Source organism: Xyrauchen texanus, chromosome 41, assembly GCF_025860055.1.
Source record: "Xyrauchen texanus isolate HMW12.3.18 chromosome 41, RBS_HiC_50CHRs, whole genome shotgun sequence".
Classification (NCBI taxonomy): domain Eukaryota; kingdom Metazoa; phylum Chordata; class Actinopteri; order Cypriniformes; family Catostomidae; genus Xyrauchen; species Xyrauchen texanus.
Window position 1 is genome coordinate 1,940,458 of NC_068316.1, and position 20,045 is coordinate 1,960,502.

At 40.1% G+C, this 20,045-nt stretch overlaps 1 protein-coding gene across 3 annotated transcripts in view; it reads right to left on the bottom strand.

The window, feature by feature from the left end:
* Positions 1-20,045, bottom strand: part of LOC127634152 (microtubule-associated protein 4) — a 93,810-nt gene that overhangs the window by 50,200 nt on the left and 23,565 nt on the right. For 2 of the 3 annotated variants that reach the window (XM_052113559.1, XM_052113558.1), the window contains exons 3-5: positions 19,838-19,891; positions 3,290-3,403; positions 1,654-1,740 (exon numbers count right to left, since the gene is read on the bottom strand). In XM_052113559.1, coding sequence (XP_051969519.1) covers positions 1,654-1,740; positions 3,290-3,403; positions 19,838-19,891 — 255 coding nt within the window. The remainder of the gene's footprint in view (positions 1-1,653; positions 1,741-3,289; positions 3,404-19,837; positions 19,892-20,045) is intronic. The other variant, XM_052113557.1, reaches the window with a different exon arrangement.

Here is a 20,045-nt window from a genome sequence, read left to right on the forward strand (position 1 = left end):
CATCTCTTGTGGTTTTGATGATTAAAACAACCTTAGGGTTGGGTTAGTTAGGGTTATTTGTACCCATTTTTCTTAGTTTCAGTGTTAAATTAATGACTGCGCTTTGGCTTTTACATTAGTTGTAACAGAAAGCGTGCAATGTCTGTAACAAGTAGAGACATGCAGCACCAGACTGAGATGTGATGTGAATTCTGATGCAAGTGTGACTCATCACCTCCCAAAAGCCCCTTTAAACCGCCACTATCAGCAGTTATTGTCTTTCCACCAAGACAAACAGGGCTGTTCATTTATTCTGCTAATGAATTCCCACTCATTAAAATGACAAGCATTACAACTAATGTGAGCCATTAGAGTGCAGAATGAGAGCTCCATGGTAATGGCAAATTAAATCATCATATATTTGTCGCCACAAAAAAATGACCCAGTGGAATATGTTTCTACAATGTTTACTTTTACACAAGCATGTGAGGTTGGGGGTAATTAGAGGTGTTGTTCAGCCGGATGCATGATTTTAGTAAACCTAATTTATGGCCTGAGAGAAACAGCAAGATACCACTGAACAAATAAAAGCAGATCATTACTGAGCGGTCCAACCACAACAAGAGAAGCAGGCAATGAAAAGTTGCTAAGACAAAATATGCATGTAAAATTAAAAGTCTGTAAATGCCAAATATGAGCAAAACTTTTATTTGGGGAGTAAATAAAATAGAGCAACTTTCTAACTGGCCAGTAACATTATAAAGACCGGCAACATTGTTTAAGAACGACTGTGCGATCCTTGCTGATGTGCGCAATTCCAAACAAAGACATGCAAACCGAAAACATTAATCTAGTATGTCTTAAGTTGTTTTTCTCCAGAACTTCTTCAGACACAAATTTCCTCATATTAAGCCTCCAAGACTACATCCACACTAATATGTTTTCAATCGCACAACGTTTTCCGTTTTCTATCGCCATCATTTTCGGAAAAAGTCTCCTTTGAAAGTCTGTTTTCAGTGTGGAAAGTTAACACAGTAAAATCGATCCGTTTTCAGAAAACGTTAGTGTGTACGTTGTCTAAAATAGTGGTTCTCAACTTCAGGACTCTTCAGGAGATTTTACACTGGATATCAAGTGGTGACGCAACACATTAAACAACGTAATCTGTTTTTATGTAGCCTGGGTCACATTTTCTTTTATCATGCATTGTTTTATTTATGAATTTCAAGTATAAAGGCATGTATCAAGTGTCATTATTTTTGTTGTTGATGTCAACTTAAAAGCTCCTTATGTGCTTGCCCTTAGATTTACAGTGCAATGCCCTATACGCAGAGGTGTAAAATCCATATATGCAAGCTATATGGACCCCTCCAATATCAAGGTACAGTTTCACCACGAGAGACAAAATGACCTGCACTGTTTGTCCCTAATATCCAAGGAAGAAAACTACTAAATAATGTCATTGTCAGAGACAAAAATACAGTTTCATGCCTAAAAGAAATATCACATTTCTCAATTCACTCGCCATTGGCAGGAGTGGACAGAGAGTTCATTTTGGAACCTGCATAAATCAGGAATGTGAACTAGGAAGATCAGAAAGAAAAACAAAATCAGGTGACATTGGTTTACAACTGGTGACCCTGAATCTGAAGTGAAATCATTAAAGATTTTTACCTGAAAATGGCCCCAGTGGGCCACTGTCCATCATCTGAGGGGAGAGGGACTGTATGCCCCACTGATCGGGAAAACCAGACACTGAGTCTGAAGAGAGAGAGAGAGAGAGAGAGACAAAAAGAAGATAAACAACAGGGTGTGGCGTTCGAGCACAAAGACGTTACATTTCAATGAGTGCAGAAATTAAGTGTTTGTAAGTGCAGAGACAAAGAGAGAGAGAAAAAGCTGCCACAAGCATCCATATATTACTAGTGAGACAGACAGATGTGCAATTAAATGTTAATGTATCGTTTATCATGGACGCTGTAGGGAAACTGCAGCCACAAATACATAATCGCATTTTAAACAATCTGCAATTAGACAAAATCCAAATCACAATTAAACACCTTCACATTTTCAAAACCGTTTATGGTCAGTTTTTCAAAAACACTAGTGCTGTTTGCCAAGTTAAGCTTCACTATTACTTTTGCAATAAGGTTTTTGCACAAAAAAACATCCATCCTGTCTCTTGCACTCTGTCTGAAACGCTTGATTTCTGCGCTTTCCCCTTTAAGACTTCAATATACACGCCCACTGTTATGATTGGCTAACATCTTTGCAGAGCTAACGCCTCCCGCCAACACTCGTAGAACTGTTTATTTCCAAGAATGAAAGAATAAAAACATGCAAGCAATTGACAAAATCTTTGGCGCTTCAAAACGCATCTCGTGTAAAGACATACGGGACGTTTGCCGTGTGGGGAGACCCCCTCGACTGTTTCGCGGCTGAAATACGGTACAACGGACGTCCGAATAGGTGCATTTTTCTTTTAAAGCCCTCGCTTTAATTTCAAACCCTTGATTAACTAATGAAAATAACCAAATTTGCATTGAAGTCAGGATACAAATATTCGATTATTTTCATTTTACCTCTAAAAATCTGTTATACTTCCGATTTTTGTCGAAAACCGAAAACTTCCAAAGAGCAACTATCGGCACCGATGAATCGGTAAAACCGATATATCGGTCTACTTCTATTCTGTGTGCAGTGCATGATGCTGAGGGAAAAAAGCGGTTTGTAGAGGTGATCATAAGGTGAATCTCACACTTTAAAGAAACATTTATTATGTAAGAGTCGTTCCACCTGAACAAATAAACTGGATAATGTAAATGAAATTACACATTAAGTTATTTTTCCAGAAGTCATATCAAACTTTAACAACAGCATTGGTGTTTCTTTATGCTATGTAAATGTTTCAATTTGCATAATGATCTCAAGATCTTCAGCGAAGAAGTAAATCACTCAAACACATTGGCTGTTTGCACTTCAGGGTTAAAAACAAACTCCGAGTTTGATCAACTAACTTGATGAAACAGGCCTCAAAACAACCACACAAAAGCAAAGCAACATGCTAAAAATAACTCAAAGCAATCACACTTTCTTCAGATCATGTAGAGACTTAATTTACAGGGATAGTTCAAAAGATAGCCTCAGTCACCATTCACTTTCGTCATATGGCAAAAAGGTGACCGAGGCTTTTATTCAGCCTCCTTTTGCATTCCACTGAAGAAAGTCATACGAAGACTATGAGGGTGAGTAAATATATTTTTGGGTGAACTATCCCTTTAACATGCAATTTGAACACATTACTAATCACCTGTTAGACAGTCTGTCCCAAAGGCCTGCTGGTCCGTCTGATGTGGCCATTCGTTTCCATGTTTCTCAGATGCCAAAATCGGTCTACCTGACGACCCCAGCGGATTTACCGCGCCTGTAACATGGATGCAAAATTAGTTTTCCGCTCCGATTACAGCTAATAAACCTCCCAACATTTCCAACTCACCTGGCCCGTTTTAAACTCACAACACACCAATGTTGATTCTAGTGCATACTTCAGTTAACAAACAGATCTAGTACGACAAAAAATGCATCAGTTAAATCGCAGCACTCCAGCGGGCCTAAGATGTGTCTCTGAATGGCACACAGTGAACTCTTAGTCCCCTCCTAGCTCAATCCAGGCCAGCGGTGTGATCCAATGTGGCTGTTCTGTGAGCATCGGGCAGGCTAAACCCTCCCACTACCAACCCCACCTCACCCCGTCCTCTGAACGGGTGATGGTGAAAAGACTCGACAAGTCGAGTCCCAAAGTCAAAGCGGAACCGAGGGGGTACCCAAAACCCGAACAGAGCTGCAGTCTGGACCTTAGAGTTCAAGTGAGTACAGTTTCAGCACAAGTGAATGAAATAAGTGGGCTTACCAAATGAGAGGATCGGATAAGCTCCCAGTACATCTGATAAAACTCAAATGTTCCTGGGTGACTAGTTGGCGTTCAGGGTGAGTCTGAGGTTAGATGAGGGGACATTGGGAAATCAACAACTAGCAGCGATTCAAAGCTGTACACAATCCAGAAAACACTGCGAGACAACAAGGGAGAAAGATGCCAAAAAAAATCATGTTTGTCTAGCCCAGAACTGTCGAGTCATGTTGAGTTCTCCTCAATGAAATCAGTGCTCGGAGACTGCAGGACTTTAAGGAGTTCAGTCAACCAAACATTCCTCAACAAACAAGTCAACTGAGTTCACAAGTTTCTGAAAAACATTTGTTTATGGCTGACACTCCCACTTATTGATATAATGCAATAACATTCAGTTATTTATAAATGTGACTTAAGTAATATATTTTAGGCCACTGTAAAATATAATAAAAGGAATATTTTAGGTTACTTTCGATGTGTGACATGCTATTGATTAGCTGGTGATTATGAGTTTATACATTATTATATACAACAGTTAGTTCCGGTCCTCGAATCTGATTGGAGACGTTCCATGAGCACTGATGGTCTCACACCATCAGCACTCGGACGCTTCACTGTGTGTGTGTGTGTGTGTGTGTGTGTGTGTGTGTGTGTGTCACTTCGCTTGTGTTCCTGCCATTGGAAACTAAAGTGTAAGAGCAGTGCAGGTGTGTTAAGAGCTATCTGTCTCTTTACATTTAATTTGTGACATTACATATGTTAGCCAGCAGGTGGCAGCAAAAGACCCTTTTTGTGTGTAATATGAGCCAGCTGGTGACGTGAAGCGAGTCAGTGTTTTCATACATCAGCACTCCATGATCGCTCATTACTACTACACTACTAAAGCTAGGAAACAGCTTTAAACAACTTTAAACGAACAACTTCAGCATTAAGGCTCATCACAGCTGAGAGACATGACAGACCTCTTACCGGACTTTCCACATTGGAGTGGACGTAATGTTCAAAATGTCAGAGGAGATTGTGGTTTCTATAGTGAAAGATTCCTGTGCACTGGCTACCACAAAATAGGGAGGAATACCCCGCTTGGATGGCTTTTTTCACACTGAGAAAATAGGATGAATTTCACCAAAATAACATTATCTTTAGAAAGCTGTCGAACACAGTACAGCATCATCAACAGGTGATCGCACACGCTCCATCTCTCTCTCTCTTTCTCTCTCGCTCTCGGATACGCTCCATATCTCTCTCTCTCTCTCTCTCTCTCTCTCTCTCTCTCGCACACGCTCCATCTCTCTCTCTCTCTCTCTCTCTCTCTCTCGGACACGCTCCATATCTCTCTCTCTCTCTCTCGCACACGCTCCATATCTCTCTCTCTCTCTCTCTCACGCTCCATATCTCTCTCTCTCTCTCTCTCTCCGCTCCATATCTCTCTCTCTCTCTCTCTCTCGCTCCACACGCTCTCATCTCTCTCTCTCTCTCGCACACGCTCCATCTCTCTCTCTCTCTCGCACACGCTCCATCTCTCTCTCTCTCTCTCTCCTACACGCTCCATATCTCTCTCTCTCTCTCTCTCTCTCTCTCGCACACGCTCCATCTCTCTCTCTCTCCCGCTCTCACACACACGCAACGGCAGTTTCTGATCCGTCATGTAAGAAAGTAATTCCATGCACAAATGTGTTTTTTATGACTGTACTCAGTTTTAAAAAAAAATGTATATATATCTTTTACTTGTTCCTTGAAATTTTGAATATAAGCAATATCGAACTTGCAATTGTGCTATATGGCTGTATATCAGCACTGCTGTTATTAACTACAGCACTCAGCCTGCGGCCGAATCACAGCAGTGCTGATCTATAGCCATATCGCACTCTTGCTCGTGTGATATTATGTATATAACTTCGAAAGCACAGGGTTAAGTGATTCACACAGGTTTTAATTCATATCAAAATGTTTCTAAATACTTAAAATATGTTTGTCTCTTTTTGATTTTGGTACTTTAGTTTGGTTAATTTTACATTTAAACAGTTTTTTTTACTATACATTTTTAACTATATTTGATATATTTTGTATAAAAAAAATACCAAAAGTTTTTTTTATATATATTATTATATTTATATTAAGCAATATTTCTGTCCTAATTTCTTCACAGTTTTTTTTTTAATGCTCTTTGATTAAACCCACGAGCCCTTATTTCTCATTTTGCATTTATATATTTGCATAAAATTCCTGTATTTGCATGTTTGTGTACACTGAACACTGGGTGTTTTTGGTTATGAAACTGCAGTTTGGGGCAGAAGACCCCAAATAATTTTGACCACAATTTGACCCATCAATCTTTTCTTCACCCCCAGAGAACTGCTGATAAATATTAGAGGACAGCGATTCTCGGTGTGTGTGTGTGTGTGTGTGTGTGTCTTTGTGCCTCAAAACATACCGTGGGCCACACAAACCCTGTCTATTTGTATTACTTTGTCAATGAGGAAATAGGCAGCGTGCCAAAACACTGGCTGTGCAAATGACCCCCCATCTCACAAGAGATGTGCCAGAGGACCTACATTTTTTTTTTTTTTAAAGTTACCACATTCCAAACCTGGACATGTGAAAAGGGTCAATTATTTTTATGCTGAAGCGCACATATAATGTTATTATTATAATGTAATTTCAACCCCCCAGTCAGACGATCGCTTCATGCTCATATCACGCGAACCCCCAAAAACATATTGCTCTGTTTTTTTGTTATTTCCCCTTCATTTTCAATGGTCGGTCAATTTTGAACACAAATACCCTTTTTTTGTATGTTCAGATGGCAAATGGAGGCAAAGCCAACAGGCCGATAAAGGAAACCACTTTTATTACATTTAAAAAAGAGTTTTGGCCAAACATGACCGAAGAAGGAGGGTTAACCATTCACTCGTCCCCACAGACATTCATTCATGCAAAGAAATACATCTAAACTTGAACTGAACAAAATGCCAGTAGCTGTGTGAGGAGTTATATGGTGAAAGGAAGTAAACAGGACATGAGGAACGATGTTTGTCCTATAAATGACCCCACAACCGCTGCGTCTGACAGCTGCTAAGACGCTCTTAGACGGGCCGCACACCAAGCTAGAGCAGGAACCACAGAGCTCCACCTCCAAACGCAGGAAGGACCCTTATCTGCCCCGAAAAGTCTGCTGATTAGTGTCTTTCTGCCACAGGGGGCCCAAAAATGCTGCTCTATTGATCTGTACTACATTTATCCTCTGGATTAGAGCAGTTATGCAATGTTTAATGGATTACAAATTATTTAAAATGCATCAAAACTCTTTAAGAGACAAATCCTAAAGAAGGTGACATCCTTCATCCTTAAAACTGAACTCAGTACAGATTAGTCTAGAAGAAAACAAGCATCGCAACATGATGGAAAAGGCTGCAGGGCTTAACTAATATATTACAGATTACAGAAGAAGGGTCATCAAATGGACAAAACTATGAGACCTAGTACTAAAAAGAACGATGTAACAGTATATTTACATAAATCTATATTCTTTTAATTCTCTTCTATGAAATGGGTCAAAAATATGGGACCAGGTCACATTTCACCCCAAAAGACTAAATAAAGAAACATTTAAGGTTTTTGCATAATGACTTCATTTTCGTGAAAAATAGGCCCCTTTCCCCCCAATATGTATTACTGTAATGCCATTTTTTTTAATCATTATTACTGTAAAGTGAAAAAAAACAAAAACATTGTCAAATATTTATACATCACTATTGTATTTGTTGTAACGCCTTCATGCTCATTTAAATAAATACAAATTAAATAAAAAAATATATATATATTTTATACTTTGTTGAAATTTGTTGATGATTTAATACCATACCAGCTTTCATAGCTATTTTTTAATGGTAAAATAAAGTCAAACTTCTGTATGTAAAGGTATAGTGATTAAAAAGCTATATAAATAAGAATATTATATATATACACACACACACACACACACACACACACACACACACACACACATATTAGTGCGTTCGAAGTTAACGCGTTAATATCTCGTTAACGCAAACGTCATTTGACGGCACAATTTTTTTAAATGACGTTAACGCGTAATGTGACCCTTTGCATAAACGCTGCTAATGTCACATTGACCTTCGGGGAAATGTTGGGAGACATTATCCTGATTCCTGCACCGAGCGTTTTATCAATGTAGCACAGCAGTAGAACATGCCCGCAAAGCACAGATAGAGCTCGGAACTATGAAAAATGATTGCAGCTGCAAGACAAAAAAGCTGCGAGGCACGATGCGAGACTGAGGCAAAAGTTGTGCGCCGCGGTGCGAGCGCGAGGCAAAAGCTGCGAGGCGCAGTGTGAGGCAAAAGCTGTGAGGCGCAGTGTGAGGAAAAAGCTGTGAGGCGCGGTGCGAGCGCGAGGCAAAAGCTGCGAGGCGCAGTGTGAGGCAAAAGCTGTGAGGCGCGGTGCGAGCGCGAGGCAAAAGCTGCGAGGCGCGGTGCGAGGCGCGGTGTGAGGCAAAAGCTGCGAGGCGCGGTGCGAGGCGCGGTGTGAGGCAAAAGCTGCGAGGCGCGGTGCGAGCGCGAGGCAAAAGCTGCGAGGCGTGGTGCGAGGCGCGGTGTGAGGCAAAAGCTGCGAGGCGCGGTGTGAGGCAAAAGCTGCGAGGCGCGGTGCGAGCGTGAGGCAAAAGCTGCGAGGCGTGGTGCGAGCGCGAGGCAAAAGCTGCGAGGCGTGGTGCGAGCGCAAGGCAAAAGCTGCGAGGCGCGGTGTGAGGCAAAAGCTGCGAGGCGCGGTGCGAGCGCGAGGCAAAAGTTGCGAGGTGCGGTGCGAGGCAAAAGTTGCGAGGTGCGGTGCGAGGCAAAAGTTGCGAGACGCGGTGCGAGCATGATGCAAAAGTTGTGAGGCGCGGCGCCAGTGCGATGCAAAAGTTGCGAGGCGCGGCGCGAGCGTGATGCAAAAGTTGCGAGGCGCGTCATTTGTTTGTAATACGTTGATCCACTGACTATCGTTTTACCGATTATTGGTGCCGATACTTTTATTTTTTTAATTCCAATTTTGAACTCCTCGTCAATAAACCTAATCATATATATATATATATAAAAATCTAATTTTTGTAAACTACCGGTTATCAGCCTTTTCAAACATCTTATTTATCGGTATCGGATAAAATCCACTATCGGTCGACCTCTAATTGAAATGAAAAACTCACTAGTAAAATGTCCAGATGCATTACAGTAATAATAAGTAATCTGGAGGGTTTTCTAGAAGCAGAATATTATTTCTAAAATACACACACACACACACACACACACACACACACACACACACACACACACACACACACACACACACACACACACTACACTCTCTCTCTCTCTCTCTCTCTCTCTCTCTCTCTCTCCCTCCCTTCCCATTGGCTAGTGGTTGAGCAGAAATTGAATTTGCTTACTGTATCGCCTCAAACAACTGGACACAACGGAGATCAGCTATTGACCAGCAGCACACAGAAGAGACAGATCGGAGTTCAGCATCATGTCATCACATTCCCTCCAACTCTAGATGTCACAGACACCATGAACTGACCTCAAGTCAGGACACGACCCAAAGAAGCCAGGGGGACACAGCTCTTGTTTCACTTACATGTGTCTCTTTAGAGTCTTTACTAAAGCTACAGAAATCTAAAATGAATGCACAGATTAACTATGACTCTCTATTCATGCTTCAATGAGCTACTATTTGTTGAACTTGTGGTTTAGCTCACAGCTAATGTGCTTCTTCAAGAGTAGCTTGACTATAGTGTAGATTATAGATAGGCTGATATATATTTTAAAATCTATCGCCAGATTAATCGGTTATCTGCCTTTTCCACCACATTAGTTATCGGTTTCTGCAAACATTGGTCAACCTCTAGTGTTGACACTTAAGTTAAGAGTAGTTTATAGCTGGTCAACCCACAAAATAATTTGTTATCATACGTATAGGAGAGGATTAGGGATGTTGATTGTGCAGTGGGCACATCTGGATCCAAACTGACCCAACGGAGGTTCCTGTCCTCTGGAGAATCAGGAACACAGACTCCAGATTGAGCACATCTGCTGTGGTCCGGTCCACTGCGACTGCTGTCCCTAAAACAGACTGAAGTAGGCCAGGCTGACCCATATAGAGCTCCCGCAGGAGATACCACTGCATAGACGACGCCCAATCACACACTCAATTTCCCCATTTGTTAGTGGTGCTCACACCATCGCTAGTCACGCCATTACGAAGACTAAAGTCAGAAGCATGTTATGTTAAAATCAGGATATTTCAATTAGTGTGGGACTGAGATCGCTTTTAAGTGGATGATTCTTAAATTATTCCATTTAAAGAAACCAAACCCAGAATACAGTGGCAAGAAAAAGTATGTGAACCCTTTGATCTTGCTCGCCTTTATAGATACAGTTGTCTTCAAATCTGGTTTGATCATCATCTAAGATACAATAATGAACAAACGCAATCTGTTTTAACTAATAACACACAAACGATTGTATTGTTCTTATACACATTGAGTACATCAAACATTCACAGTGTAGGTTGGAAAAAGTATGTGAACCCCTAGGCTAATGATGTCAACAAAAGCTAATTAGACTCAGGTGTTGGCAAACATTGCATCCAATTACGGAAACGAGATTGTAGGTGTGGGTTAGAGCTACTTTGACTTATAAAAAGCACTCAAACATTTTGAGTTTCAGTTCACATGAAGCATTTGCTGACGTGGACCATGCCTCACAAAAGATACCTCAGAAAGACCTACGATGAAGAATTGTTGCTTTGCAAATAGCTAGAAAGAAGAGCTTAGATATTCATCTGTCCACATTTAGATCAATTGTCAATAAATGATGATTTAGTACTATAGGTACTCTCTCTAGAAGTGGCCGTCCAGTCAAGATGACTCAAAGGGAATACAGCAGAATACTCAATGAGGTACAAAAGTACCCTAGAGTGACAGATAAAGACTTGAAGGAATCATTGGAACTGGTTAACATCTCTGTTCATGAGTGTACTGTACAGAAATCATTAAACAGGTGTTCATGGCAGGACATCATGAAGGAAGCCGCTGCTTTTCAACTAAAACATGACTGCACACCTGAAGTTTGCCCAAGACCACTTTGACACTCCACAACACTATTGTGAAAATGTTTTGTGGACTGATGAAACTAAGGTTGGATTGTTTGGGAGGAACATGCAGCACTATGTATGGCGTATAAAGGGCACCGCATACCAACATGAAAACATCATCCCAACGGTGAAGTACGGTGGAGGGAACACCATGATTCAGGGCTGCTTTGCTGCTTCGGAGCCTGAACCACTTGCCATCTTCGAGGGTAAAATTAAATCCCAAGTTGATCAAGGTATCCTACAGGATAATATCAGGGTGGCAGTGTGCCAGCTTAAGCTCAGTAGAAGTTGGGTGATGCAGCAGGACAACGACCCTAAACATTGAAGTAAATCCACTACAGAATGACTTGGAAAAAAATAAAATCCACCTTTTGGAGTCTCTTAACCCAATAGAGATGCCGTGTAATGACCTCAAAAGAGCCGTTCACACCAGATATCATAAGAATATGTCTGAGCTGAAGCAGTTCTGTAAGGAAGAATGATCCAGAAATCCTTCTGAACGTTGTGCAGGTTTAATCTGCATCTACCGGAAAGGCTTGATTGAGGTTATTGCTGCCAAACGATTATCGACCAGTTATTAAATCCAAGGGTTCACTTACTTTTACCCACATCACTGTGAATGTTTATTGGGATGTGTTCAATAAAGACATGAAAGATTATAACTGTTTATGTGTTGTTAGCTTTAGCACATTGTGTTTGTCGATACTTATGACTTTAAATGAAGAAAGGATGTCTTTCACTGACCAATTAATCCAGTCAGCAAAAACAGCTTATCCTAAAGAGCTCGTAAACTTCATCTTACCATTGTATGATGTTTCAGCATTGGCTAAAACTCTTTGTCCTCTCTCAACTTAGTATGCAGAGATAAGACATTTATAGGTTGATTTACCCAGGAGATTTAAACACTTCCACATTTCTACCAAGTTTAATAAACCAAGTTTATCAAAAGGCGCCGTGCACTTTTGTCTCGTAAGAGTCAATCCTGTAATAAATAACCAGATGTCCAAGTACAGAGACAGAGAAAGATTTAGAAACTCAGAAACAGTCGATAAAACCTTTATTAGCTGTTCAGACACTAGAAAAAGAGCTAGTACACAAACATAAGACATATTAAAGACTACAGTAGCATGAGTGTGTAAGAAAAAGAAACCGTAGTACAGCGTGTTTTTGAAGACTTAGTTTCTGGTTATAATTGTATTCTAATTATAAATACAAGCACATCTAAAGACTGATGTTGTAGTGGGATCTGCATTTGCAATATCTGCAGTCAAATGCACGCAGGGAATGCCTATGAATATAATGCACAAAAACAAGCATGATTGTGAGTAATATTAATACGAGATCAAGCGAGACGGTGTTTAGCGTGGGTCGGGAAAGGAACGTTTCTGTAAAGCCAAGCTCACATTACAAGACTGAAATTCATCGGCCTCTCATGTTTGAAGTCTGTGACTATTTGTGACTAAAAGCAGCTTAAACACTGAGCTAACTTGTAGCGTGGTGTTGCAAGACACTTGGATACATTTATGAAATCTGGACGAGCAGTTGTCAGTTGTGCATATTGTCCAGGTAAATGACAGAGCAGCAATGATCAACAGCCAATGAAATTGCGAGAGGAAAGATCACAAGAGGTGGTGGCTGAATCGGTGCGAAGAGGGGGCACAAAAATAAATACAAGCCATCCGGTTGGTTTAAAAGATGGCTGCAATGACTAAAATAGGTCATTATGAGAAGAAGAAAAATGGCTTAATTTGCCAAAGTTTGCAAGGTTCATAATTAGAGTTTTGCCAAAAACGCAAATGTCTTGGCTCGTGTTTGAATATATGCCTCTTTATTTTCAGAGTTATATATATATATATATATATATATAAATAAATATCTGAATGGACCAAAACAGTTTCCAAAAACTCACTAAGACGTGTTTGGAGCATTCACATTCGTTTTGCATGCACGTGCATAAACACGAGCGCAAGAAAGCAGCTCCCAACGGTATTTGTCAGTATATTCATTTACATACAGAATATATATATATATATTAACATATATAGATGGGCAGCGCTAGGGCCGGGCCACCAAAATGGTTTCAGAAAAGCCCCAAATGTTGTAGTGATGTCACAAGTACCAGTGTTTCAGTATCAATTTGATACTAAAATACAAATACATTTTAATCTAAAATGATATATACATCTATTTAGAATTTATAAATACATTAATATAGATCGCTCCTGATCCATATCTGCATGATTTTATGCATTGCACTGATGCCACACGATTGGCTGATTAGATAATTGCATGAATAAGCAGGTGTACAGGTGTTCCTAATAAAGTGCACACTGACTTCATATAGAAATGTATCTATACATTAGTATCAACTTGATATCGAAGCACCGGTATCTTTTTACATCACTACAAGATCATAAAAACAACGGTAGTCCGCCCGTAGCGCCGCCCATGGCTATGTGCGCAAGTCTGTGTGAGAACAGCAATTGAGATCGTTGCAGAAGTCGGGGAAGAGATCTTTGAATTGACGCACTTAGTTGTGTGAAGTGAGCAGGCCGACCTCCTTCTGTCTTGTAGTGTGCACTTGGTATGTTGTACAAGAGAAACAGATGATTCAATCTGTCATGTTAAAAAAGTCACATGTTTAAAAACAACACAGCAAACGAGCAGCTGAAAGAAACTGAATGTTGCATCACAGATACAGAAAACACATTTGATCCTAAATCAACTTGAGTGCAGTGTTAAGGTGCGTTCACATGCAACGCGAAGAAATGTTTTGCCTTGCGCGAGTTTGACCGCTAAATGTGTGTTTAAACTCGCTTTTGCACGAGTCAAGTTTTCACCCACGAGTATTCCCGCTTCTCTTCCGGAAAAGGACAGGAGGAGGGGCTTCTACGTCTTGGTTCAGTAAAGTACAACCAATAGCTGGAATCAAGTAGACGCGTGTAATTCTTACCAACTTACCAGCTAGTCAAACTTCCGCGCTCACTTTCCTCCAAGCGACGTCTTTTTTCGTCCGGTCTCTGTACATGTATGACGTTGTGTCCTACAATTCTGGGTGCCCACACACACCGCTACAACAATTAATTCATCCATTTTTCCAGATTTCTTCTGCTACTACGTCAGTGACATCCGGACAACCTCAATGCCGATTGGCTTTCGTGAAAAATCGCGCATTTCGCTCAAGATGAAAAATGTAAACTCATGTCATTAGCTGCATTCGCGCTGTCCGGCTTAAATTGGCGTCTATTCGCATCGAGTTTGTATGTAGCCACGCGAAACGCTCACTTCGAATTGTTTGTGAACGCACCATTAGACAGACAGCTGGATAGAAACAGTTAGATAAAGCTGCAGAGACGATGTTAGAGAGTGTGTGCTGGTGAACTTTGGCACCGGAGGTCTCAAAGAGTTGAAGCTTAACATAGACACAAGGTCGAATAGGAAAGAGGAGTTTGGGTATGCATGCATGCGTGTGTGTGTGTGTGTGTGTGTGTGTGTGTGTGTGTGTGTGTGTGTGTGTGTGTGTTTACATATTGCCACAATGACAATTAAAGTGATATTTCAGCCTAAAATGCACATTCTGCCATTATTGACTCACTCTCATGATGTTTCCATTTTTTTAAGTGTGATTTCCAAAACCAAAAACATCCAGTGAGTGACAGTTCTGTGGTTAGAAACGTCTTGTTGAAGAGAGGGGTCAACAGAGAATGGGCAGACTGGTTCGAGATGACAGAAAGTCTACAGTAACTCAGATAACCGCTCTGTACAATTGTGCCGAGAAGAACATCATCTCTGAATGCTGTTATGAGATGCGAGTTGGCGCTGTTTTGGTGGCATGAGGGGGACCTACAAAACATTAGGCAGGTGGTTTTAATGTTTGTGGCTGATTAGTGTGTCATATATATACATATATATACACACACACACACACACACACACACACACACACACACACACACACACACACACACACAGTATATTAATTAAATACTTAAAAGTACTGATAAAAAGACAAATTGGTCACTTATGAGGTTCCATTTAAATTTGGATGCCACCTGAGGGGCGTTCACACAGGACATGTTCTTGCACTCAAACCAGCAAGACTGTGTGCAACTGAATGGAACAGAATAAAACATTGTTAAAAGTGTTTTAAAATTTGGCTCTAAGTCCTCATGGTGGCGTAGTGACTCGCCTCAATCCAGGTGGCGAATGATGAATCTCAGTTGCCTCCACGCCTGAGACCATCAATCCGCGCATCTTATCATGTGACTTGTTGAGCGCGTTACCGCGGAGACGTGTGGAGGCTTCACGCCATTCTCTGCGGCATCCACGCACAACTTGCCACACGCCCCATTGAGAGCGAGAACCACATTATAGCGACCACGAGGAGGTTACCCCATGTGACTCTACCCTCCCTAGCAACCGGTCCAATTTGGTTGCTAAGGAGACCTGACTGGAGTCACTCAGCACGCCCTGGGATTCAAACTCACGACTCCAGGTGTGATAGTCAGCGTCAGTACTAGCTGAGATACCCAGACCACCAAAAAAGTGTCTTAAAAAACAAAGCACTCAACATGGCATCTATCTACTTGTGGATGTTTACATAGACCATGAACAATTAAAAAAATTGCGGAAAGCATGAATGTGACATTTGTGAACGGTCCCTTTGACGTCAGCTGCCCATGTTGACACTAGTTTAGAACAGATCCATGGTGTGTATCAGTGTGTTTTCAATGTTAATTCATCATTCCCCAAACTCAAGTCCTTAAACAGAAGGCTTTTGGTGACGGCGGCAGGAACGGGTTTTCCAGAAGATTCTGTGGGGAGACGGAGCAGCGTAAAGCGAGAGGAGGCGATGGGAGGAAGCTTCAGCCACGGACAGAAGGTCTAATCATCTGGAGCGACACACGAGGCCAAAGAGTGCAGAAAACAGGCACGACGCAGAGCAGAGAGAAGCACCAGACAGCAACAGAGCAGGAGAGAACAACAGCACTGGTTAGTACTCTAGAACTGTCAATCAGTCAAAATAGCCACACCCCTTCCGACACAAGCTCATGCAGCATGCACCACCGTCACATACACTAATAAATAAATGAAGACGTGTTTAAAAATGGCTCTATTCCCTGGACACCTGCGTCCGCTGCAGCTCACAGATCTATATTCTCTGTCCTACTTACTTTCTGCAACACCAGCACAGATCAACTTTTATAATTAAGATGAATGTTGGGAAATACAGAGGTCTTGAAACTGGTTCACAGGCAGTAAAAATAAAAGCGCAATAGTGCCATCTTAAGGAGATGAAGTATAAAAGAAAAAAACATATTCAGGTCACTGTTCATCTGGAGATCTGATTCTGAGGCTTAAAGGGAGAAAGAAGTTCACCAAAAAAATGAAAATTCTGTCATAATTTATGTTCACTCATGTTGTTCTAAACCTCAGTCGCCATTCACTTCCACTGTATGGAAATAAAATATGCAAAGTGAATGGCGACGGAGGTTGTCACCCCCTGAAATTCTGCCTTTTGTGTTCCACAGAAGTAAGTGTTTTGGGTTTATCTGGTGAGTGATCATAAATCATGACAGAATTTAATTTTTTTTGGTGAACTTCTCTTAAGGCTCAGAATTACATCTGAAATAAAAAGTGACCTGAATATGTTTTATGCTCAGTAGAAGTTTAGAACAACATGAGGGTGTGTAAATAATAGCAGAAGTTTTATTTTTGGGTACCTACCCCTTTAAGAATGATACAATACTATCCAATGATATTAAAATGAATAGTAAATGTGATCTTATACAAAACTGAGTCATTCAGTGTCAACTCAACCAGAGATACCCAGTTGATAAATGTTTTTTTTATTTCTGTTGAAATACATCAATGAAGATGAAAGACAAAATATTAAATGCCATGGATCAAATCAAATCAAATCACTTTATTGTCTAAATGCCATGGATGAATATTTACTGAGTAATCCGCTATATTATAGAGGGTGCCAAAATTGCAATTTTCACCTATGATTTTGGAGCAAAACCACAGATCAATAAAATACCCTTAGAAAGGTGTCAGCATCATAATTTTATTTTTACACAGAGATTGGTCGATCTGTTACTAAAACCAGTTGACTTTAGCAATCCTTGTTGCATTATATGCCAATGGTGACAGTTCAAATATGGGAGAAAGCACTTTTCGTGTTCTTTTTCCAAAGTTGGTGTGCCTGTAACTCAAGAAGTATTAAAGATAAATTAATATCCTTTTACATTCTGGTTAAAAACAAACTTTTCTTTTGGTATCTTCATTTATAAGGACCTATATGGATCAGTCCCAGAGATATGGGGCTCTCAATGTGGCTCCATGAGCAAATTGCACACATTTTCAGTGGTCAAAAACCAAATGATGGCCATTTTGCATACAGCTGATATCAGAAGTACAAATAATGTTGAAACTAGAACTGTATCTTATTGCCCTCTATCAAAACAATTGCATAGAATGTACCAACTTTTAACAATGTCTGAGTGCCAAAAATACACTGAAATGGTCAAGTTGAATAAATAAAGGTACATTTCTAGTTTCAGCATTATTTGTTCTTCAGATATTCCTCTTTAAATACAATAAGTATCAGCTTTATACAAAAGAGACCCACATTTGGTTTTTGACCACTGAAAATAATTTGCTCATGGAGCCACATTGAGAGCCCCATATCTCTGGGACTGAACCATATAGGGCCTTAAAAATTAAGATACCAAAAGAAAAGTTTATTCTGAACCAGAATCTAAAAGGATATTAATGTACCTTTAACGCTTCTTGAGTTACAGGCACGTCAACTTTGGAAAAAGAACACAAAAAGTGCTTTTTCCCATATCTGAACTGCCACCATTGGCGAATAATGCAACAAGGATTGCTAAAGTCAACTGGTTTTAGTAACAGATCGACCAATCTCTGTGTAACAATAAAATTATGATGCTGACACCTTTCTAAGGGTATTTTTTTAATCTGTGGTTTTGCTCCAAAATCATAGGTGAAAATTGCCATTTTGACCACCTCTACAAAATAGCAGATTGCTCAATAAATATTCATCCATGGCATTTAATCATTTGGCTTCCATCTTCATTTATGTATTTCTTTCACCAGAAAATAAATAATGTATAATGTGGGCGGGACTTGTTTTTAGCCATTGGGATTTGATTGAAAAGTGAATATTAGGCTATTGTTAGTAGACTATATTATTGGTAAACATTTATTTTTCACCCACAATATCTTGTTTACATCAGCAGAATAAATGTTGTCGCTTGATATGCGTAAAAAATGTATTACATGTTGATGAAAGATTATGAAAACTTTTCTCTTCAGAACAATGTGCACTGACAAATCATGTAAAATAAGCGGAGACATTTATTAAAACATTAACTGAAGTCAATCTAAATCACTTAGAGCTGCGGTGACTCCAGCGTCCAGATGAACATGCTTCTTTTTCCGAAATATGGTACTGACAATATCAGCATGCAATGAGTGAGGGTGAATTTGAAATGCAACCGATCTTAGTCAATTAAGACGAAAAACGAGTTTAGGAGAGCAAATAGCTTTGACAGTTCGAGCTGAAATCATGCACAAACACAGCATGCACCATTGATATGATGAGATATGACGAGAGCTGACCACATAACAAAGCAACAAGAATATAAACAAACCACTGGAGGATAAATTGATGATTTGTCGAATGTAGTTTGTCTTATTTAAAGTGCATGTGAAGGGAACCTATAATCACACATTTGACGAGATACGGCAATAAACTCAAGATACTGATTTCCAGCAAAAACTGCATTTCTGATCATCACTTCCTGCATGTCGGAGTTTTAGTTTTCAAGCGTTGTGATAATTGACAGGCACATTTGCGTGATAGACGTTTGAGTGTTCAGCCGTCTTGGTTTCAGAAGTGTTTTCCCCATTTGTTTCGTCCATAGGGATTTCATATTATCCTTAATAAAAGAGTTGTATGCCATGAACCAAACCAACCAGCTCTGAAGTCAATCAATACATATATAGAAGTAGTTTGAGGGGTTTCATTGTGTCATTAGCAGTGCATCATGGGAGTGGGCGGTCACTGCAGAGCTCTTTTGGCGCACTTTGTTCGACCAACATTCTCTGATTGGTGCATCTTTCTAATCAGGGTCATGATTAGTGAAGTTCTTCACCAGGAATACTGCTATTAATATTGAGTTCTTTAATAGACTTTAATAGATGCATAAACAATCAATTACCAACCCCAGAGCTCACTGTAGTTCTGTCTTTAAACCTTTATAAGCTACAGCTAATAATCAATTTCCCTATGGAGAAAATGAACGGGATTTATACTTCCAAAACCACACTGTTGTGCTCTACAAAGACTGGACAAACTATTTTATATAAATGTACAAGGGTGATTCAACACTCTCTATTCTACAATAACTCCTCATTAACCTTTTTAATCCACTGTAATAACCAACCACACCTGTGATGTACTGTTGATTACCGCTGACAGATTCAGGTGTCTCAGTATTGTATGTAAACAAACAGAAAATGTGTTTACAGTAACTACACTTACAACAGAAGCCTATCGGGCAAATCGGCATCACGGTAAATAAAACATCTCGAGAGTTAACCAGGATTTCTGTCCAATCAAAACCAACAAAAAAACAATGAAACTAAAAATGAGAATGAACAAACAAGCAAACTAAAATATAAATCTGAACCAATAAGGTAGAGGAAAAATGGAGTGACACCCAAAAAATGAGTCGGGGCGAAGACAAATTCTGACGTGTGTCTTACCAGGTTTCTGAGCCCCTTCCTGTTGTCCATTCTTCACTACTGTATCTGGATCTGCTTACACACGCATAAACAAAACACAAGAAACACACAACATGACTTGTCAATTAAAGGCGAAAAACCAGATTACTGACAAACACACAGTTCGTTCAAATCAGCAATCTGATAGAAATCAATCTGAAAGCTGTCAACAAAAGATTCACATCACCCA